We start from the raw sequence: 24,123 nt of genomic DNA, 5'->3' as shown, positions 1-24,123 counted from the left end.
GTCAAAAGGTTGGGAAAAGGAGTTGGTCTGAGTGTCATCGGGGAAGGGCTCTGGGAGGCAGGACCGGGAGATACTTTCATCTTCATGGGGTCCTGCTCATCACTGGTCCCACCCCAGTCACTTCAAAGGGTGAGGAAAGACTATAGTCATTGCAGGGGTCCACACACTGATCAGGAGCATGCTAAACACAGTCTTACCAGGTACATGGTGTGGGTCAACATGTTTTCCACTAAAGCCATTTGGGGAAGCAACATCATTCAAGTCTTGATTCTTAAGTAAACATCAGCATAAAAATAAACTATTTCTATTCTTTTTTTCTGGGAGAAGATTCTAGTCATATGCCTTTATGAGACAGTGTCAATATGCTGGAAACATTACTTGGAAAAGAAAAAGATGATTTAAAAAATGATGTAGAAAGTGCTTTAACTCACTTGACAATGTTAGTCGCTCAGTCATGTCTGACTCATTGCGACCCCATAGACTGTAGCTCACTAGGCTCCTCCTCTGTCCATGGGATTCTCCAGGCAAGAACACTCGAGTGGGTTGCCATTTCCTTCTCCAGGGGAGCTTCCCAACCCAGGGATCGAACCTGGGTATTCTGCATTGCAGGCACATTCTTTACCATCTGAGACACCTCTGCATATGACCTAGGAGAAGCTTCCTTAGGGTGAATGTATAGCTTTATAGACGCAGGAAGGATAAAGGGAGGTCCCAGGTGAAGTGATAGTACAGTTTCTGAAGCTGTCTTGTCAGAACAAAGACTCTGAGTAAGCTTTTTGTTTGTTGCTATGTTTTTCTAAGACGAATGAAAGATCTCCTTAAAGAAAACAGTGTGGAAAGTGATGGAAAAGAAAAGAGACAGCTGGTATTATATCCTTCTGCCACTACATTTTAATTTTTAAAAGTATAAACTAGCCTCAGTTACTACTTTATAGGATAATACTTCAAATCTGTGACAATAATAATCTGAGATGCTGAATATTTTGAACAACAAACCCTTCCAAGGCTTAGAAGAAAAGGCGATTGAACATTAGTGAAGTGAAATAAATTTGAAAATATATGAACAGTTGTATCTTTAGTAATGTCAAAAGAAACCCAAATTTTTGAAAGCATTTCCTGGATAGAAATTCAGCTTTGGCAGAGAATTGTCAAAGCTTTTCCTATTTTGGTGTCATCTTCTACCAAATTGTGTTTATCTGCTGATAAATATCCAGTCAATCCCAATTTATAAAATCACTCACAAGAGGTCTATGATGAGTATGAACAAACATACATTTTCCTTGTGAAATATAATCCCCCACCTCCCCAAGACTCAAAGGGTCCTTGATTCCAAAAGGTTTAAAGATCCAGTTCTCCTGCCTTGATCCCCACACAGACACCTCCCCACCCCAATCTCCACAAAATGCAAGAACCAGTTGTGAGTCCCAAATCTGCAGGATCGACTTTCTTTCCTTACTCTTCCAAATACTCAGTGATTAAGTGATGAAAATATGACTTATTTTCTTTTACTTCAGAGGTTTAAAAGAAATAAAAAGCTTTTAAGGAATATGTCATATTATAGATTACAAAATGTTAATGTTTTTATCCAAACTTAACTACGTTTGTCAAAGGAAAAGTGCATCTCGAATACAGTTATAACATCGATTTTTTTTTTTTCTTTTTTTTTGGGTTTAGTATAACCAGCTCTGTTCAGTCCCTGCGCACTTCAGGACTGCTTGCTGTGACATCTGGAACTGGTTAGCTTTCCCCCACGATTTGTAGCATTGTCCTGGAATTTCTCCAGGAATTCTCCACATTCTAAATCCATCCCTTATATCTTACACACCAAACCAACTCCCCTCGTTCTAATGCTCATCAACCACAGAAGCCTCCAGGAGATGTGTAACTGGGTTTAAAACTCAGCAAAGGCCAGTACAGGAGCATACAGGCCTGGATACTGACGTTCCCTGGTCCGTTTTACATCTGAGCTGGCGTGTGAAATTGTGCGCACCGCAAAACCAGTGTCAGCATCCTTTACGAGAAGAAGAGGTCCTTTAAAAATGACTCCACAGCTGTGCTTCTTAGTAGCTGGGAACACCAAGAGAAAATGATTTTTCATGATAAAAAGGGGATTATTAGGTAACCACCTTTTGCAGGATTATTGTGGGAAATAATGATCATAGCCACTAGAGTGGGTACTTGGTACAAGGCAGTTACCCAGCCAGAGTTGTAATTAATTTCACGCGTCACAAGTCCCTTGGCAGAGAGAAGCAGTCGTGTGTGTGGGGGAGGAGAGGTATTTTTTTAATCCTATAAAATGATTTGCATAAAGATATGCATTATCAGTAATCTAGAACTGGCATGATATTGGAGGAGTCATCCCACTCTAGAGATCAAGAATATTGTTGCCCTAATTCCTCATGATATTCTCCATTTAGTCTCAATAATGTGTGTGAGTTAGGGAAAGCAGGAAAGATATTTTCCTAATTCAAAACAGTCCTTTTTTCTTTTTTTGCTACCATATCACCGATATATGGGTGGAAAGAAGATACCTCTTTCATCATCGTCATGTTCAATTACTTATTTTCTAGTATTTGTTTTAAAATTTCATTTTCTTGGTCATGCCACATGGCAAGTGGGATCTTAGTTCCTTGACTGGGACTCGAAACCATGCCCCTTCTTTGGGAGCACGGAGTGTTAACCACTTGACCCCCAGGGGAGGTCTCTTTTCTACTTTTTTAAACTAAGGCCACTGCTAACACAATGTGAGAGAAAGACTTCAGGAAAGGCAATAGCATGTGATGTGAAAAATCCATCATCTCCTGCTTCAAAGTTTGTTGTATTCATTTCAGGCGGGTGTGTGCACGAGGTCTGGGGAGAGGACAATAATGGTCAGTGTTAGGTGACAGCTTTGCCCTCCCTTACAAAATGAAAACTCATTCCTAAGCTGTTCTACAAAAACGTCGTCAAACCTGCCCAATTCCTATTAAAAATGTCATCAATCTTGCCCAATTCCTATTAATTGTGAAATTGAAATACATTCTCACGTTAACGCCATCTCACTAAAGAAGCCGAGAGTAACTTTCTCCTACATGATTTAAATGAGCAATGCCTAAACGACAAGAAACCTCTGGATAGTCCATCAATCCTGAATGCTAATTTTAAAAGTACATTGCTTTTCAAGATTCTAACCAGCTATTTAAAGAATATTGATTGTAAATCTTCCTCAGTAGAATAATTTGCAGAGGGGAAAAAAAAAAGACAGGGGGCTTCCCTGGTGGCTCGGTGACAAAGAATCTGCCTGCCAATGTAGGAGACATGGGTTCCATCCCTGATCTGGGAAGATCCCACAGGCCAAGGAGCAACTAAGCCTGTGTGCCGCAACTATTGAGTCTGTGCTCTAGAGCCCAGGACCCGCACAAAAAGAGAAGCTACCGAACCGAAAAGTCCGCACACCGCAACCAGAGACTAGCCCCTACTCGCCCCAACTAGAGAAAATCCAAGCCATCACAGCAAGGAAGACCCAGCACTGCCAAAAATAGATAAATAAATAAATAAAATATTTTTAAGAAGACAGCTAAAATTCCTTTTTAATTTTCACTTCTACTATAAAATGGTTATTTGTTTTGATTAAAGCTTTGGAGTTTAAGATTTTCTGCATACTTTGTTTTAACCAGGAAAAAGTACCATATTTTGTCACATCCTTCATATCAACATTGTAATAAAAGTAAAACTCAGGAAGCAATCAACCCTGCTACCTAAAGTTACTCTAAAAATTAGACAGATTTCCAACATTTAGCATTCCATTAGGATTATCTGAACCAATTTTTAAAAGCCCCCTCAAGCATCACCCACTCCAGGATTCTTGCCTGGAGAATTCCATGGACAGAGGAGTCTGGTGGGCTACAGTCCATGGGTCACAAAGAGTTGGACACAAGTGAGTGACTTTCACTTCACAAGCATCCCAAGCTGGTGGTGAACTCAATTTTTGCTAAAAAGGACATTTCTTCCCCACAGGAAACTCAGCATGTGATAAACTCATCAAATAGTGAATATGATAAAGATGGTACTATACATAAAAAGCACCCAGAAAAAGTCATGACCATAGAAACCCCACCTCCAGCTGTGACACCCCACAAACTGCTCTCCCAGGCAGCCCTACCCAGGGTTGAGCATTTTTATGTCTCATTCACAGAAAAGTTAATGATCTGGGAAGAAAATGAATTCTGTGTTTTTTATTTTCAAATGTTGCATAGTCTAACAATTAAAAAAAATTTTTTTAAGCATCAGGTAAATTTTCACATGAGTTAAAGAGTAGAAAGGCTAGTTGAGTTAACTCAGGGAAGGAATGTTAAGGAAATCTCAAAGTAAACAAGCTAATCTATAGGAAGTGAAAGGTATTTTTTTGTTTCACTCAACTTTCACATTCATTTCAAATTCCAGAAGAGGACAAGGCTTTGCAGAGGCAATTGCATTGAGAAAAATTTTAAGTCCTAGAAATGCTACACTGCGCTTTTAAGAAAACACTTATTTGGAGAGCAATGATCTCAAATGTTTAGAGAGGAGCTGATCTTATAAACCTAAATTAGCAGATGGAGTTTAATTTTTGAAAGAGGAGAAAAGGCAGAAAGGGGGAGGAAACAGGCAGATTCCTAAGGACCGAAGCTACAGTGTAATTGCACGAAAAGATCAAATGACAAGTTAGAGGAGTCCTGAGTACGTTCCAAAAGTTTTATATCTGTTACTTATTTGCTAGAGATGGCTATGAAATATTATCATTCACATTCACAGCCAGATTTCTAGAGAGCAAGCTTTGTCACTAATTTTATAGTAACTATGGCTTTATTGAAACCACCACATAAACCAGAGCTAACATTGTAGTCCCCTAAAGGATCCTTCATTGAAAGTTCTAATAAGCAGGTCAAAATGTCAAATACTGCAATTTCTCAACAAGAATTTACTTTTTTTTCATGACTATAGCAGGCAGTTAGGCTGTGACAATCTTACGTTCAAATTCACCCCACTCCAACATGCATCTTCTGTTTGGGTGGGGCTGTCCTTTCCCTTCACCAAGGCGAGAGGTGCAATCCCTTACACACACACACACACACACACACAAATTCCAGGTCTCCCCTGGGCATCAGGAAGATTCCTGCATGGGCAAGAAGAAAGCGCTGGGTTTGCTTGGCCCTGCTGAGCCAAAGAGAGAATGCTCTTCGGATCAAAAAGTCAGCACAGCGAGAGAAGTAAGGGTCCATCAGGGTGCGCCGAGCCAGTTGCCCTGCACCACCCCTCACCCCCACCCCAGGCCAAGCGCAGGTTCCTCCACCTGCCACGGAGGCAGAATATAGAGCAGACCCAGCCTTCCCCTTACCTGTGATCGTGAGGACGCCCAGCATCATCGCACAGCGCACCTTGGAGCGGAGAGAGCGGCGAGCCTCGACCTCCTAGGGCGCGTGGCCGGAGCCGCACGGGGTCTTGCCAGCGGCCCCCCACTGCAGCCTACGCTGGGATCAGAAAAGAGCTGGGCGCCAGGCCACCCTCGGAAGACCAGGGAAAACCAGAGATGCCGTCGGAGCTGCAGCCAGAAGCGGACTGAGGCTGCCTTTCCCCGGCTAATTATACGCGGACCCACCCACCCCTCCACCCACCCACCCATCCGGGCCGGCGGGCCGGGGGGCTGGGGGCTGGCCCGCCCGCCCTGCGCTCCGGGGACTTGGCACCGCGCTCCGAGTCATGTGTTTCGCTTTAAAGGAGAGGAACCCTCCCCGTAGCTGGCCTCTGTTCGTGGTCAGTAAGGCTCTGCCGAGACCCGGGGAGGGTTTCAGAGTTGCTGGGATGAATAAGACCAGAGTCAGCAGCATTTTATCTAAACCGTTACTTCATTCCTGGCACCGATTAACTTCTGTGGCTCAGCTTTTTAATATTACTTAAAGAAAGACATTAAATTCTACTGCCATTAAAAAAACAAAAACACTGTGTTCTGTATATCCTTATGTTTGTTTAGAGGCTGATGAGGTGCAAAAATGCTGTTCCCTTTTTAGCACCTATAATATTTTATATTTTCACCATCTGCTTCACACACGCACTGCACTGATCTGGCGTTGGCAACCCTCAGTTGTCCTGTTTCCTGAACTCTTTGAGAAGGGCTGTTACAAGGCGAACATGTGTCTTCAACACTTAATCAAGGCAACTTAAAAAAAAGAAAAAACCTAAATATTTGAGCCTTACTTTTTTTTTTTAACGGTAGAAGTTAGCTAACAGACACACAGCATGAAAATCAGTCAGAGCCAATATTTAAAACTCAGAAATTTTCAAGCAGCCTTACATTTGTAAAATCTTTTTTTTCCAATGCAATTTCAGATTTATTCTGTATAAAGACACAGGGTAAGTGATAAGTTGGAGGGTTCTTACGATTTTTACACATTATTTCCCATGTTAATTTTCTGTTAGCATAGGTTCGTTTTAGGTCCCCTGGGGTTTCTTTCCCTTTTTTTTTCATCCTTTTCCTCTTTATCACTTCATGCCTTGCCTGTCTAACCCCATTAGTACAGGCTCTCCCTCTAAGTAAACAAAAGACAGGTTTTACTTTTTCTTCAGACAGTGAAGATCTTGCTCATCGCTGCTCGAGGGCCAGGGAGAAAGGTGAGGCACTTGGGTGGACCAGAGTGGGCACAGAAAAAGAGGAGGGAGGAGGGGAACAGAATTATCAAGAAAAATCCAAAAAGCACAGGCAGGCAGGCAGGCATGACACGTCGTTGCTCCCTCTGGCCGCGAGGGGGCGCCACGCACCATATCAGGCCTGCACTGAGCAAGGTTAAGGCGGCACCGCTGCGGGCGATCAGACCTCGTTGAATAAACCATCTTCTGCCTCTCTCTAGATCCGACCTCCCCCTTCCATTTCTGCGAACACCCAGCCTAGCCATACGTCCGCTTGGGAACAGCAGTGATGCGCCTGGTCCTGACGCCTGGGAGCTGATTCCCAGAGAGAGCCACTGAGCAGCCTCCTAACCCTTTATCTTCCCTAAAGGAGCCTTCACTTTGGTTCACAAATTGCTTCAATTACAGTCCGTCTGGTGCGTGTGAAATGTTGCTGGTGCTTATTGTCCCTCCAGAGTCCTCGTAGCCAAGGGGTCAGAGCAGCTCTGCATTCTTCTGCTCCCCGCCCCTATCTATCTATCCCCGCTACCCACCCACCCCCAAACCTGGAGAGTCCCTTAGTTGTGCAAAATCAGGGAGAAAGCCAGCTCTGCGGGCTGCTCTGCTGGCCTCATGAAATGAGTGGTCTACATACAGGCTTCCAAAACGTGTGCACCCGCCTGGGCTCCCCGGGGAGCTGAGGTCTCAGCTGGGTCATTTCTCAGCACCAGCTGCTGGGGGCAGCAGATGGCTATCACTTGGCGCCACCTCAAGGACATTCAAACTTCTAGATGGATCTGTCGACTCTGACCTTGCTTGGTTGTGTCACCAGCTCCTCTCCTTTCTAAAACTCCAAATTTTGGGATTTCCCTGGCACTTCCACTGCAGGAGGCACGGGTTTCATCCCTGGTCAGGGAACTAAGATCCTCCGGTACCTGTGCAGTATAGCGAAACATAATTTTTTGGAATAAAAAGTCCAAATTCTAACAACAGGACAGGCATCATCTGGATGGAAGAAACATCATTGGGATGGAGAAATATCACAAATGTAAGGTCCACTTAAAACATTTCAAAAGGTAAATGTATTGCTATTCAGCTTTGGTGCTTGAACTTTTTAATTTTTTTCTTTTTATGACATTGGTGAAGACACCAACACAGTGGACTTGATAGTCTTAGAGGCAGTTTAAACCTGGAGGCCAAGCAAGAGATCATGTGGCAAGCTGTCACCCCTCTCAGCAGACAGTCCTTGTTGGATCTCCACCTCAAAGCGTAATCAAGGACAGGGCGTGTGGCACAGCTGCCCGATAAGCCTCTGTGTGTCTTGAATTTACACAGAAAAGTCATCAATCAGGATAAAAGCTGGAATAAAGATTGGACCCCAGGTTAAGTGTACAATGCAGGCAACCTTCTTTGGTTATCACTTCCATTCCTTATTTGCTTCTTTTTGTTACATCAGAATTTTTAGAGGAATACATCATCACCCAAAGCAAAAAGCAAAAATGATGGGAAAACGTTTACCAATATCTTAAATAAGTGGATGGCTGGGGGGGGAATAAGTGTTTTTCCCAAACTTCCTGGTTCATTCAACAAATATTTACCAAGTTCTAGCTAAGCGTTAATTGTGCTAAGCCCCTGGGGATACAGTTGGATACTGTCCTTACCCTTGGGGACCTCAGTCTTGGGTGGTAAACACACCCAAGGGAAGAACTGGGGTCAATTCAATGTAGCCCACCTCAGGTAATGTCTGAGCTAGCCTCTGAAATGATGGGAGATTCGAGGGGGCAGCCCAACCTGAGGATGAGCAGATGCAGGCAGTCCTGCAGAGGGGCGGCATGGGGAGAGGCAGGAACGGGCCATTTAGGGAGCATTAGTGAGTTCTTTGTAGCTTTGGGGCTTCCCAGGTGTCACTAGTGGCAAAGAAACCGCCCTGCCAACACACAAGACTCGATCCCTGGGTCAGGAAGGGTTCGATCCCTGGGTCAGGAAGATCCCCTGGAGAAGGAAATGGCAACCCACTCCAGTATTCTTGCCTGCAGAATCCCATAGACAGAGGAGCCTGGTGGGCTACAGTCCATGGGGTCGCAAAGAGTCATATACAATTGATGTGCCTTCAGGCAGGCACAGGCTCAGAGTCAGCTTGGGGAAACTGGGAGCAGGAAGGGACAGAAGTGGTAACTAGAGATGAGACAAGACATATTACATTGGAGGCCAGAATATGAAGGGATCTGAATGACACGTTAAGAACCTTATAACAAATAACCCAAATTAAAAAAAAAAAAAAAAAAAGATCCGGATTCCCTGGTGGTGCTGTGGTTAAGACTCAGTTCTTTTATTGCCATGGCCTGGGTTCAATTCCTGGTCAGAGAACTAAGATCCCACTCTTGGGCCACAGCTAGAGAGCCTGCACCCCACAACTGGAAAGTCCATGCACCATGACAAAGATAATAAATAGATCTTAAAAATGATAAAGGATCTGAATGGACATTGCTCTAAGGAGGAAAACACAAAAGGAGCACATGAAAAGATGCTCAAGGTTATGAGCCATTAGGAAAATGCAAATCAAAACCACAATGAGATACCAATTCACACTCACTAGAATGGCTATAATCGAAAAGACCAACAAGATAACAAAGAAAGAAGAAACTGGACCCTCGTACATTGGTGTGCTGACATATTATTTAATTACATCGGGAACAGACAAATCTGTAAGGACAGAAAGTGGACTAGCAGTTACTCAGATCCAGACAGCTGGAAAGAGAGGCTGCTAACAGGTATGGGGGTTCTTTGCCATGAAATGAAAATGTTCAAAAATTGACTGTGCTGTTGGTTGTTCTGTGAATGTTTCTGTGAATATACTAAAAACCAAAAACATGTATACTTTAAATGGGTCACCTGAATGATGTGTGGATGATGTGAAACTTTTTGTTTTTTAAGAAAAAAGAATTTCGTACGAGTTCTGGAGGCTGCAGGAAACCATGGAAGGTTTTGGAGCAGAGCTAGTGTCACACAGTTCGAACCGTGATTTAGAAAAAGTAACTGAGCAGTAACAACAACGAGAAAGATGCTCTAGAAATAAAATCAATGGAAACCATGGTGACCAAGGTGAGGAAGGAGTCAAAAAGTTGGCAGCACTCACATCTCTGAGATCATCCGAATGGAATGCGGCAGGTGAAGTCAAAGGTCTGGAACACCGAGGAAGACGAATCTGAGAACAGCTCTGAGAATGGACAGAGATTAGAGGCCATCAAGGAGAGAACGGCCTTGAAGCCCAAGGTGGAGAGGATTCAAAGATGGAAATAGCAGAAATAGTGGGATGCATGAGCATCACAAAGCAGTGACTCAGGATGAGAACTCAGGAAGGCTCGCAGTCCAGGGAGGCTGGACAAGTGGACAAAAAGCTGCAATCAGGACAGAGACCAAGACACCAGAGTCAGCACAGACGCGAGGTTCATTAACTTCCTCCAGGGAGGCATTTAACCTACACGTGAGAATTGGGAACTAGGGACTTGAGCGTGCATGCTAAGTCGATTCAGTCATGTCCAACTCTGCGACCCCACGGACTATAGCCCGTCAGGCTCCTCTGTCCATGGGATTCTCCAGGCGAGAACACAGGAGTGGGTTGCCATTTCCTCCTCCAGGGGATCTTCCTGACCCAGGGATTGAGCATCGGGAACTAGAGACTCGGACTCACCCCAAATCCACTCCTAACCCCCATCATCCTTCCTTCCATTTTTCTTTTTACCCCAGGCTTTACATTCAGAGGAAAATAAACCCAAACCCAGTGAGGTTGCTTTTCCTCTGGCTGCAAAGGGCAGATGATCTAAAGGAGTCTCTACACACTGTTGCTCCTTTAAAATGCTTCAAAGATCATCTCGGGTTGAGTTAGAAGTTGTTGCCAACTAATAACCATGAAGAAGATGAAACTATACACTGAATTAAATGACATTGGGCAGGTTCTCCTGGGTTCAGTGTATTTTCAAGTCTTCTCTGCTCCTTTGCTACGAACACAGGCAAATACCAGCTAATTGAATTTTATGGTCCAGTTGAATTGGACATGTTTGTGTAGACATGGTTATTTTGATTCAAAATCCTCAAGACAAATAATCTGAAGACTAGTTCCTCAAAGGGACTATTGTAATACAACAGAAAAGCTAAGGGGGATTTAAAAGTCACTTAACAAGACAATTTATCAAAAAAAAAAAATAATAATAATAACCCCACACAGGCAAGGGGAAATTAAATATTAAGAAAAACTCAATCCAAATAATAAAAGTGACAAAGAAAGTTTATTTCTCCTCTTGTTGAGTTCACATGTTTTTATATTCTTTGACTTGGCAATTCTACTTTTATTAGCTATACCAAATCAAAGTATAAATTTATATATGAAAATTTTAACTGCTTGGGATGTATAATATATTTAAAGAACTTAAGTGTCCCAATACTAGGAAAATAGTTTAACTCTTCATTGGACTATCTTGCAAAACAACATGTTTGAAGCAGTTAATGACATGGAGAAATGCTTACACTGATGTAGAAAGCCACACACCTCTTTGTTCAGTATATACACTATATATTCAATATGATCCTGATTTTGCTTTCTAAAATATGTTCCCATAAGTGAGGCTGAGCAAAAAAAGAGCCCAAAAAGAAAACTATCAAAAACCAACCATAGTGGAATTATGGGCAATTTCTGTCCTGATATTTTCCTACAAATCTACAACAAGCTCCATTACTCTCACGGTTAGAAGGCAAGCACATTTGATAATCAGCTTGTGGTTGTTACGCAGAGGGGCTTTGCGCTGCCAGACCTTGAACCTTCGAGCAATACCTCTGATTGCATTAAAAATGCAAGGCAGAGACTTGGGGCTTTCCTGGTGGTCCAAAGAATTCACCTGCTGATGCAGGGGACATGGGTTCGATCCCTGGTCCAGGAAGATTCCACATGCCAAGGAGCAACTAAGCCCATGCATCTCAACTACTGAGCCCCATAGAGTAGCAACTACTGAAGCCCGTGCGCCTAGAGCCTGTGCTTCTCAACAAGAAAAGCCACTGCAACTAGAGAGTAGTCTCCGCTGGCCATAATTAGAGAAAGTCCTCTCGCAGCAACAAAGACTCTGCAGCCCCGAAATAAAATAAATAAATAAAATGCAAGGCAGTCTCAATCATGCTCTTAAACTCCCAATCATGGAATATATGAACTAGCAAGCTGAAAGCAGATTCAAGTCAAAGCGTAATCTTCTAAAAATTAGCAAATAAGCAAAAAGGTGTTTCACTACCAAATTTGGTCAGGTGTTGGCACAGGAATCAAATTCTTTCCTGAGTGCCTTGTGTTCAAATCCTTTGTTCTTCTTAAGGCTCGGAACACTCGTCGTAATTTGGTTTGGTCTAAAGAAGATTGTGAAGTCTTAAAAACGAGTTGTAGTTCTGGTTCTTCTGATAGCAGTGTAGCCAGGAGTAAGGAATTCTTCTAACTCTCTGGGCTTCAACTGCTGGGAGAATAAAGACACCACTAACACTGATGTTATTCTGAGGTGCAAGTAAAAGTTAGTCTTAGTACTACCAAGTGTATTTGAGAAACATAATAAATGTTAGCTATTATGTCTAAACTATCCATTCCCCAATGGGGTGAAAACTGGTTCATGGTTGACCTTATTCTTTTATATATGAAGCACAGGCTTCCCTGATGGCTCAGCAGATAAAGAATCTGCCTACACTGCAGGAGACCCAGAAGACGAGGGTTCAATCCTTGGGTCGGGACGATCCCCCGGAGGATGAAATGGCAACCCACTCCAGTATTCTTTCCTGTAAAATTCCATGGACAGAGAAGCCTGGTGGGCTACAGTCCATGGGGTTGCATGGCAGAGAGCCTGAGCAGAGCACAATATATAGAGACAGACAAATAGAGGTATCCCTATTATATAAACTGGTATATAGTATACCTCTGCTATAAAAATGTTGCAGGGTGGGGGGACGAGTTATGGAAAAAAGACTTAGCTGGGCAAGGCAGTGGTGAAAAGGTTGAGAAATACTGCTTTAAATATAGTGAAGTCTCATTTTAAAAGAACCCTTTGAAAAAATACGTCTATACAAAGCAAGAATGCCCTTTATCATCCATTTCTCAGAAATGCATCCTGACAAGAGAAGCATCATCTTGCACTAACAGTAATTAACCTGAGGCTCCTCTGGATCTTTCAGAAGAGAATGAGACAATCTTTGATTTGCCTGGAAAGTCCTTCTCAAAAGGAGTGGGAGGGAGAGGCTAGCTGAAGGTTCACACTGAGAAGAGAAAACTAACAGTAATGACCTACCCAAGACCCACTGACAAACTGCAGCTGCTCATCTGAAACTGATGTGACACCAGCAAGCCACACACAAGACTTTAAATTTTCTCTTTCACTTTTACTTCTTCCCTTCCTTCCTTTCTCTCTCCCTCCCTCCCTTTGTGTGTGTGTGTGTGTGTGTGTGTGTGTGTGTGTGTGTTTCCTTCTTTTTGACTGCACCACGTGGCTTGCAGGATCTTAGCTGCCCAACTAGGGATCAACCCTCACCCTTGGCAGTGAAAGCGCCAAGTCCTAACCACTGGACCACCAGGAAACTCCCAGCTTTAAATTTTCTAGTAGTCACACTAAAACGAATAATACTAAACAGTTGAGGTTCATCTTAATATATTTTATCTAACCCTGTATCTATATTTTATCTAGTCCAGTTATGCCAATATGTGCTAAAAATGAAAAATATTAGGGGAATATTTTAGATTCCTTTTCAGACTGAGTATTTCACATGAAGAACACGTCTCAAATAGGATCAGCGACATTCAAAGTGCTCAACAGCCTCATATGGCCAGAGCACAACCTCTAAATCTGTAAAAAATAACTGAAGGTCTCCACGTTGTGCTGATTTGTCTCCTAAGGACAATTCCTGCTTCCTTCAGGACAGTTCCACCCAGCTTCCATCTCCTTGCTTCCTGAAGAGAAACCACCAAGCTGTCCACTCATAGAATTGCCCTCACTTCTTCAGCATGCAGTCTAGTGATGACTCCTTTGTTTTCTCAGAATCACCCGCATAAGCACAAATCCTATAATAAAGCCCTCCCACCTCCCTGTTACTGAGCCACCCATGCTGGAATCCTCCCTAAAGAAACCTAACTTGGTTTGACCACACACGAGTTCCTGGTGGCCTCTCAGTGGCAAGGAATTAAATTCCCATTGATAGATTTAATTGGTGCAGCTGTCTCTTTCACAATTTCTTAATTTGAGTTAATACATTGAAATCTATTATTTCCCTGCCAACTTTCGCTGTAATCACACACAACAATAAAGTGCTTAAAAGGAAATAAATATATGAAATGTGAAAGTGGAAATCGCTCAGTCGTGACCAAGTCTTTAAGACCCCATGTAGCCTGCCAGGCTCCTCTGTCCCTGGAATTCTCCAGGGAAGAATACTGGAGTGGGTAGCCTTTCCCTTCTCCAGAGGATCTTCCCAACTCAGGGATCAAATCCAGGTCTTTCGCATTGCAGAAGTATTCTTTACCATTTGAGCTAGCAGGGAAGCTCATATATATATGTGCTCAAATATATATATATATATATATATATATATATATATAATTTCACTTTATAATATATATAAAACTTAAAAGGTCAACTAGGGATTTCCCTGGTGGTCCAGTGGTTAAGAATCTACCTGCCAATGCAAGAGACACAGCTTCAATCTCTGGTCCAGGAAGAACCCACATGCCACAAGGCAACTAAGCCTGCAAGTCACAACTACTGAGCCCATATTCTAGAGTCCATGCCCTGCAACAAGAGAACTCACCGCAGTGAGAAGCCTCAACTAGAGAAAAGTGCATGTGAAGCAACAAAGACCCAGTGCAGCCAAAAATAAATTTAAAAAAAAAAAAAAAAAAAATCAACCAGAATATTTAGACTGGCTTCAAAAGTCCTTGCAAAGCAAAAATTTACACTTGCAGTAGTAATAAATTTATTTAACCTGTATTCACATGAATTACAACTTACTCTAAACACAACTTTTCTACAAATCTAGAGTGTGAGAGTTAATAAAAATATATTTTTTAAGTCAAGACAGAATCCACTGCCTAGATGAAGAATAAAGTCCAGATGACAGAATTTACTTCTGATCCTTCCAGAAAACAAAGTCCTGCTCACCAAAATTTATTGCATAAATTCCAAGGTCATGGGAATTCCCTGGCAGTCCAGTGGTGAGGACTCCACACTTTCACTGCAGACAGCCTAGGTTCTGTCTCCCTGGTTGGGAAACAAGATCCCAGAAGCTGAACAGCTTGGCCAAAAAAAAAAAAAAGAAAAAAAAGAATGGAATGTTTAGAACACAAATCAGTTCTTAGAAATTAAAAATATAGTAACAAGATGAAATCTAGGGACTTCTCTGATAGTCCAGTAGCTAAGACTCTTTGCTCCCAATGCAGGGGGCCCAAGTCCCATCCCTGGTCAGGGAACTAGATCCCACATGCCACAAATAAAGATCCTGCATGCCACATTGAGTGAAGGCAGTCAGGCAGAGAAGGAGAAATGTCATATGACATCCCTTATATGTAGAATCTAAAAGGATACAAATGAACTGACTTAGAAAACAAAAAGAGACTCACAGAAAAGGAACTTCTGGTGGTGGGGGTGGGCTGGGAGAGTGGGGGAGGGTAAAGGAGGGATGGTTACAGAGTGTGAGGGGGAAAATACTTGCAGTGGAAAGAACATCAAGTTTAATTTAAAGAAATCATTTTGTGCTAAGCAAATAATTCCTCTTGCTGTCTTCCTAACATCATTCAAATGTACTTTTGCAAATTATACTCTTTCTGGAACTATTCAATAATCTAATTCTGAGGGGGGAAGAAAAAAAGATCCCTCTGGCCACAGCTAAGACCCACACGGCTAAACAAATGAAAGTATTCTTTTAAAAAAAAAAAGATGAAACCTAATCTTGAGGACAGTTTCCAAGAATAAAGAGATGCAAACTACATGGGAAAAAAAGCTTCCCTTAGAACCATTCTGGAAGTTCTAAAACCGGAAGAATAGTAATCCCCAAAAGAGAGCAAAGAAAAAAGGGGGAGGGGAAGACATAACTTCCTAAGAATGAAGTTTCTAGACTAAGAGAGGTCACATGAACCCAGCGTGTTGTGTCAATGGATTCACATGAAGATTCATCACTCAAAATCTTCACAAGACGGAGGACGAAAAGGACTCTATGAGCCAATGAGCTACCCAGGGGATTAAGATCAGAACAGCATCAGGTGCCAATGGTAATACATTTATCAACATGACAACGATAGAATCCTAGTGCGTCAGAACACAGGGCAGAAATTAACACAACGGGGGGACACTCAGGCCCAAGGCTTGATGAGCTTGAGGAAATCACTGGATTTCTGTACACCGAGCTTACAAAGGGGGGCCACGAAGCTTTTACATCATCCACTTCCACTTTATTTTTTTTTAAAGCTATGTTTTATTTATTTATTTGGCTGTACCAGATCTTAGTTGTGGCACACAGGATATTCCATCTTCCTTGAAGTACTTGAATCTTTTTTTTTAAGTTGTGGTATGGGAACTCTTGTGCTCGCTTCGGCAGCACATATGACACGCAAATTCATGAAGTGTTCCACATTTTGGGGGGCTTCCCTGGTGGCTCAGCTGGTAAAGAATCTGCCTGCAATGCGGGAGACCTGGGTTCGATCCCTGGGTTGGGAAGATCCCCTGGAGAAGGGAATGGCTAACCACTCCAGTATTCTCGCCTGGAGAATTCCATGGGCTATATATAGTCCACGGGGTCACAAAGAGTTGGACATGACTGAGACTTTCACTTTCACTTTTTCCTTCATGGGGAACTCTTAATCAAGGCATGTGGGATCTAGTTCCCTGACCAGGGATTGAACCCAGGCCCGCTGCATTGGGAGCATGGAGTCTTAGCCACTGGATTGGTCCGCCAGGGAAGTCCTGACACCCACTTTTTTACAACTAACAATGCCTGGGGTGTGGGAGTGGGGGAAATCTTCCACTTTATTTACAACAAACAATTACTTGCGGCTTCCCAGGTGGCTCAGTGGTAAAGCATCTGCTTGCCAATGCAGGAGATGCTGGTTTGATCCCTGAGTCGGAACAATCCCTTGGAGAAGGAAGTGGCAACCCACTCCAGTATTCTTGCCTGGGAAATCCCATGGACAGAGGAACCTGGCGAGCTACAGTCCACCAGGTCACAAAGAGCTGGACATAACTTAGCAACTAAATAAAAGCAACAATGACTTGAAAGGTGGGACTTCTCCTATTCGTATCTCTAACTGCTCCATCATGTAAGGCTGTCTGCTTACCATCACGTTGAGTGGAGTACCAAATGTGACGATTAACAATTTGTCACGTGTCATTTGTCATGTTTTCTTTCATTGACATGGTCTTCATGCTATCTGGCGGTAGTTCCTCTAGCAACATCCTTGATAGGGGAACTCCTTTCTATGCTTCTGTATCAATTTACTTTTCTACACCAATCAATTTTTTCAGGATTTAATCCTTGATTTAAAGCAAAATAAGTTGTTCTCATGTTTGTGAAGAGTCTGAGAAATAAACTACTCTAAAAGTGGGAATATTAAAATTAAAACCCAGTTATGCTTGGCAAGCTTCTGTCAAGGACATCCATATCTGAAATATATACATCAGCCCTGGCATTTTTCTTTGAATGTGAGGCAGCTTGTTTTCTCTGGGGATGTTCTGCCTGCAGGAGAAAAGATGAAAGACATGATAAACCTTTTCAAATACTTAGAGGGCCACGATGTGGAAAAGGGAGGTGAGTTTGTACTTTGTAGTTCCAGAAGGCAGCACTAGGAGCCGGCAGCAGCTGGAGGGGGTATATTTTCACTCCAGTGGAATAACGGGTTTCCTTTTATGGAGAAACTCCCCAAACCTTCAGAGTTTAAGCAGAAGAGCCTCCTATGTGGGAGCAGGAGCCTGGCGTAGACAGCCTCAAAGTTACTTCTCACCGAGGCTTCTGGGTCCCAAACCTGACTTTGCAGCTGTCAATCATGAAGGCAGGTGTCATGGGTTCAATCGCATACTCTCCAAATTCATAAGTTGGAGCCCTAACTTTTGTCACATGAAAATTATTTGGAGAGAAACCTTTTACAAAGATGACTAAATTAAAATGACACCGTAAGAGTGGACCCGAATGCAACTTGATTGGTGCCTTATGAGAGGGCATTAGGACACAAAGAAGATGCCCGGGATGGGCAAGACCATGAGGACACAGCGAGAAGGTGGTGTCGACAAGCCAAGGTCGAAACTAAACCTGACAGCACCTGGGTCTTGATTTCCCAGCCTCCAGAACTGTGAGAAAATAAGCGTCTGACATTTAAACCATCCATTCTGTGACATATTATTTTGGCCGCCCCAGCAAACTAACACAGCAGGATAACTGCCTCATGCTTTGATGTCAGTTGAAACAGGTCCACGTTAAGACACATTAAAGCAACCGGTTCATTCAATTAATTCAATCTAGCATATATCAGTTTTCACCAAAATAACTAATGCATGTGTTGTTAACTGGGGGTGGGGGGTGGGGGGGCTACCTGATATCACATTGTGCAAGTGAAAGTTAGTCACCCAGTCATGCCTGACTCTTTGCAACCCCATGGACTGTAGCTCATCAGGCTCCTCTGTCCATGGAATTCTCCAGGCAAGAATTCTGGAATGGGTTGCCATTTGCTTCTCCAGGTATCACACTGAACCTACTCGTTAATTATAAAAGCAGTTCACAAACATTCAAAGTATGATGCTTAAGAACAAGGCTCAAGTGATTGGCTAAAAAGCTGTAGAACTTAAGCTCTTCTGGAGATACATACAAATATAGATCAGAGGATGAACATTCTCAAAGCATCCTTTCATATAATATAGGGACATTGTGCTTGGAACATACAATGCCAGAACCATCTGGGGGTTGCTATATTAGGTGGAACTGGGGCTGTTTTAAGAATGTCTTTGAGAAAACATCTAAAGGATTTTTATTCAATAAATGCTAAATTTAATGTTTCCATTCATGGCTTCCTCACCATTAGAAAAACCATTTATTGCCACGGTCCCTCCAAGGGAATGCCTGAATCTTGGCAGATTGTGTGGACATAGGCCATCTTACCTAGGCTCCTCCTCAACTGGGCCAGAGCATCCATCTGTACATTCATGGGTGTACAGAGCATTCGCCCTATTCATGGGTGCCCTGGAAAATTACAGCCATCTATAGGTAAATCTTAGCAGTAATTTAAGATTACCTGACAAGTCTTTGGGGGCCTTTATCAACATCTTTCACTCATCTTACTGGGCTAGAACCAGCCCCTATTACATGATTCCCATCTCCTCTCATGTAGGGGGAGAAATACATTACTTTGTGGCCACACTTAGGAAGCTCTTATCTTCCTTTCATACCTAAATAATTACATGTGGAGACTTTCCTGAATGTTTTCCCAGCTGAACTTTTTGTTCATTAAAGTAAAACTCCAGGGACTTCTCTGACGGTCCAGTGGTTTAGACCCCACGCTTCCAATGCAGGGGTCACGGGTTTGATCCCTGGTCAAAGAACTAAGATCCCATATGCTGCATGTTGTCGTTCAGTCATCCCCCCCAAAACCCACCAAACACTAAAATAAAAAAGCGAAACTTCAAATCTAGAAAATGGCTTTTAAGATCAGAAGAGCATAAAAGTGTTTTTATAAAAAGGCATAATGAAATTGCCAAGTTAGATTCCTACCTGCCCAAAGTCACCTGTGTATCTTCAGTGGCTCATCCATCATTTGGTTGTTTTAATGCCTATATTTCCAGCACTACTGACGTGACTCAGTCACAGAATTTCAGAGATGGATGAGATGTTCATTTTACAGATGGAAACTGACGCTCAATGAGATAAAGGGATGTATTCAACTCAAGGTCACAGAAAAAGACAAAGGCAGCCTGGCCCGGGTTTTACTCTCCTGCAGTGAACTGATTATAAAGGGGAGGGAAGATGTACAGAAGTCTTACTCCTTCTTTCTCCCCCTCACACCAAATTTTTCAAGTTACAATGAAAATAAAGTTTCATCGCACTGGCAGACTTAAATATACTTCAGAGGGGAAAAAAAAATCTCTATATAACTTGGTTGTTAGTTACTGAAAAATAAATCTGTGTTTCTTTAAAGATGAAAGCAATAGAGCATTTGTACCAGAAATTTGTCAATGACATAAGTCATTTCAGAGAGGCACGCTAAAAATATTGCTGCGGAGCAGAGGGCGGAATTAAAACCAGTTCCCAGAAACTGCAGACTGTAGGACTTTTGCCTAAGTTCAAGGCCTATTTCATGAGTGTTTCAAAACATTACAAAACAGGATACAGCTTGAGAAAATGTCATGCAATAATACCGTATTTGAAATACCAGAGTGTTGGAAGGGAGACCCCTCTCTTTGTCTGTCCAGCCCTCATATATGATAGCATCGCTGGGAGTTATCACTTAACTGCAGGCAGGTCAGGGTCTGGTTTCATGTTTCCAGGCAACAACACCTGGATAACCAACGGTGGGCACCTTCAGAGCCCAGCACTGAAGAGGAGCTTTGTTAGCGCTGATGCCACAAAGGAAACATGCCTTGGATACATCTAAAGAGCTCTGCATTTGAGAATGCAAGGAATGAATTGATATAAAGGGAAAATCGAACAGACCCTCCTCTCCCATATGAGTGAAAGTATAATATTGTTAACTCTAACTTGAAAACTCTGTGTTTTCACTTATCCAAGTATTTTTTTGAGGGACTTCCCTGGCAGTCCAGTGGTTATGGTTGGTTGGTCTTCCAGTGCAAGGGATGTGGGATTCGATCCCCTGCTGGGGAGAGCTAAGATCCCACATGCCTTGCAGCGAAGAAATCAAAACAGAAACAGTATTGTAACAAAGTCAATAAACAGTTCAAAAATGGCCCCCATAAAAAAAAATCTTTAAAAAATATTTTTTTGAGCACTTACTAGGCGCCAGACATTGTTCTAAGCTCAGGGGACTCAACACAGAAACATACAAATCCCATCCCCACCCCCCCACGCCAAGAAATCTCTGCTCTCCCGGCTCTTCTTTTTTTAGTGGAGGTGGGGGTAAGAGACAGGCATGCTGAATGCCAGATGTTGACATCTGATGTAGAGAAAAATACAGGAAAGAGGGTAGTATCTGAGCAACAGGCACGCCTTCATCAGAATTCTAACAAGGTACCAGTCACGTCACAAACTGAAGCACAAAAGGGACTAACTCACAAGAACATTTCTTCCTGGCTAGGAAAGCGGCCTCTCACAGAAAAACAAGTATTTTGCAGGGGGAGGCGGGGTCATCTTTGAACAGTGCTTGGGTACTCAGTCTCCAGATAAAGCTATTCAATGATCAAAAAGCAAAGAACAACAACTTGTAACCCAAGAATGGATTTTCTGTAAGGTGACAAGTTCCACGGGGAGGGTTGTGAGCACTTGGAAATAACGTCTGGACTTTCTATCCCCCACCAGAAGCTGGCAGGTTCAAACAGCACCATCAGAGACATGAAATTCTTCACAGTGCTGAAAAATTCAGCTTCTCGAAAACCCCCATTTTTGTTACTATATCTGTGGGGAAAATATCACGAGGTGGGAAAGTAGAACCTTGAGAAAGGTAAGGAACGCACTCTCTTAAAAGACTCCTGCTTTGGGACTTCCCTGATGGTCCCATGGCTAAGACTCCACGCTTCCATTGCAGGGAGCCCAGGTTCCATTCCTGGTCCGGGAACTGGATCCCACATGCCAAACAAAGATCAAAGATCTCACGTGCCTCCAGTAAGACCCAATGCAGACGAATAAATAAGACTTTTTGGGCTTCCCTGGTGACTCAGTGGTAAAGAATCTGCCTGCCAATCCAGAGACGAGGGTTTGATCCCTGGTCTGGGAAGATCCCGCGTGCCACGGGGCACCTAATAAGCCCGGGCATCACAGCTACTGAGTCTGTGCTCCAGAGCCCGGGAGCCGCCACCACTGAACCCACACACCCTAGAGCCTGTGCTCTGCAACCCAAGAAGTCACCACACCACCTGCGGACCCCAAGAGAGTAGCCCCCACTCACGGCAACTAGAGACAAGCCCACACAGCAACAAGCACCCAGCACAACCAAAAATAACTAAATAAGTTTAAAAAAAAAAAGGATGTTTGCTTAAAGTGACAAGATGGGGGCGGGTGGGGTTTGGGGGCTGTTTATTTTTCTTGGCAGCGAGGAGGCATTATCTAGGACCACTCCCAGGTCAGAGGGATCAGAGCTTTGTTCCACGTGCACGGTTCCTGCAGAAGCCTCCTCACCATGCTATTCAGCAGAGCAAGACCTGCTCCCCGGGGTGCTGGCTGATGGCTGGCTGACCCCAGCGGAGCAAATGGCAAGGGCAGAGCTTCCAACTGCAGCTCCATCGCTTCTGGTGTACATGCCTACACTGAGGGTACGCAAACAATATAAGGCATATGTGAGCAAAAATTCAAAACCCAAGCAGGGGATCACCAGTGTGTGTGTGTTCTTTCACACAAGCAAATCTGGCCTGGGAAAGATGGAGAAAACATAACATCCACAGGCGTTACCACGTTTCCTGTAGCTACTCTGCAGAAAGACACATCTCCAAGAACCCCAGAAACAAATGCCTTGTAAATGACACATTCAGATGGTCTCAGAGCACAGTCACGTGACTGCTCGTATGCAGCAAAGAGTCCTGGAGGCACTTTAACAAGTATGTGATTATCAAAATAAGGAGGTCTTAAATTTTCTGATTTTGCAATACTGACTTTCCTCATCTGTTTGCAAAGAAAATAATCCGATCAACTTATCAGTCAGTTCAGTCCGACTCTTGGTGACCCCATGGACTGCAGCACCCTAGGTTTCCCTGTCCATCACCAACTCCTGAGCTTGCTCAATTCATGTCCATCGAGTTGGTGATGTCATCCAACCATCTCATCCTCTGTCGTTGACTTCTACTCCTGCCCTCAATCTTTCCCAGCATCGGGATCTTTTCCAATGAGTCAGCTCTTGGCGTCAACGGATACTTGAAAAGAAAATCTAAAATTTTAATTTGTAGTAACTTGAAATTTCAAGTTGGACCCAGATCAAGACAGAATTTTTTAAAAAATCCTTCTTGTTCAGGCACTCATAGAGACTCATAGAAAACCGTATAAGCCATAGACTATAGAACAAATGACAATCTGAGTTGGGAGGGTTCTTTGTTAAAATCAGTAGAATCATGGTCTTCCCTGGTGGTCCAGCGCTTAGGATTCTGTGTTTTCACTGCAGGGGCATGGGTTCAATCCCTGGTCAGGGAACTAAGATCTCACATGCTGCCAGGTGAGGGCAAAATAAAATCAGCAGAAGAAGATTTTCCACAAAACTAAAGGCACTTGTGAAGCTCCTATGAATGCTGGGTGTGGCATGGCTAGATAGAGCTTTCTGGTTGGAAAAAAGTTGCATTTCTATATAAGCAGTTGTGATGAATGATAAATTGCCTTAAAAAGAACTCAGAAGGGACTAACTCCAAGGCTAAAGTAATTTGCTATAAATTGCTTTTTAAAAAAAATTTTAATAAATATTTATTTTCATACCTAGTTGTATATTCTCTAAAAGAAGGCCCCCAGAATTATATAATCTTCAAGCTTCCTTCAACACACACACACACATATCTGAACCTTACTGCATAGTTTAGAAAATATTTAATAAGCAGATCCCGTTTTCTATCATTTAAAGAAAGGTTACAAGGAAACAGGATTTCATTTTCATTATGGGAAGAGGCTTGGTTCTGAATTACCGGTATTTCTGGTTTCAGAAAGCAAGCAAGCAAGTCAAAGTGGGAAAATATTGTGCATTCTGGCTATGTCTAAATATTGTCTGTCACTTTAAATCAAGACCTTTCTAGGAGAAATGCCCCTCATTTGTAGCTTTCTCCTGTCCTGTCCATTGGTCCACCTAAGGCAGGAGCAAATTCCACTGTGAGCTAATCCTCCTAGGGACCAAAATGGCTCAGATCGTTTCTTACTGAAATGGGCAAGAGCAGAAACCAAGGCACCCAAAATCCTACAGTTAACCATTACATACCAAATTATGCCTTTATTTACATTGCAGTAAGCTGATATGTAGAACACAGTCTTATCTGACTTTTTGTAACCCCGTGAACTGCAGCACGCCAGGCTTCCCTGTCCTTCACTATCTCTTGCAGTTTGCTCAAATTCATGTCCATTGAGTCAGGTGATGCTATCCAACCATCTCATCCTCTGTCGCTCCCTTCTCCTCCTGCCCTCAATTTTTCCCAGCATCAGGATCTTTTCCAATGAATCAGTAGGGACAGAATCACTTTCATTAAAAATGTTTGCTCCTTGGAAGAAAAGTTATGACCAACCTAGACAGCATATTAAAAAGTAGAGACATTACTTTGCCGACAAAGGTCCATCTAGTCAAAGCTATGGTTTTTCCAGGAGTCATGTATGGATGTGAGAGTTGGACTATAA

General features: G+C 42.9%; 1 protein-coding gene across 2 annotated transcripts in view; it reads right to left on the bottom strand.

Moving 5' to 3' along the window:
- Nucleotides 1-24,123, bottom strand: part of AKAP12 (A-kinase anchoring protein 12) — a 105,876-nt gene that overhangs the window by 21,231 nt on the left and 60,522 nt on the right. Inside the window, exon 1 of one of the 2 annotated variants that reach the window (XM_043888279.1) lies at nt 5,354-5,731. The exons of the other annotated variant lie outside the window; for it this stretch is intronic. Coding sequence (XP_043744214.1) covers nt 5,354-5,381 — 28 coding nt within the window. The 5' untranslated portion in view covers nt 5,382-5,731. Of the gene's footprint in view, nt 1-5,353; nt 5,732-24,123 lie in introns of those variants that run through there. 2 annotated transcript variants of the gene reach the window in all.

The sequence above is a fragment of the Cervus elaphus genome, chromosome 26 (assembly GCF_910594005.1).
Source record: "Cervus elaphus chromosome 26, mCerEla1.1, whole genome shotgun sequence".
NCBI classification, from domain to species: Eukaryota; Metazoa; Chordata; class Mammalia; order Artiodactyla; family Cervidae; genus Cervus; species Cervus elaphus.
This window is presented reverse-complemented; position numbering and strand designations above follow the sequence as displayed.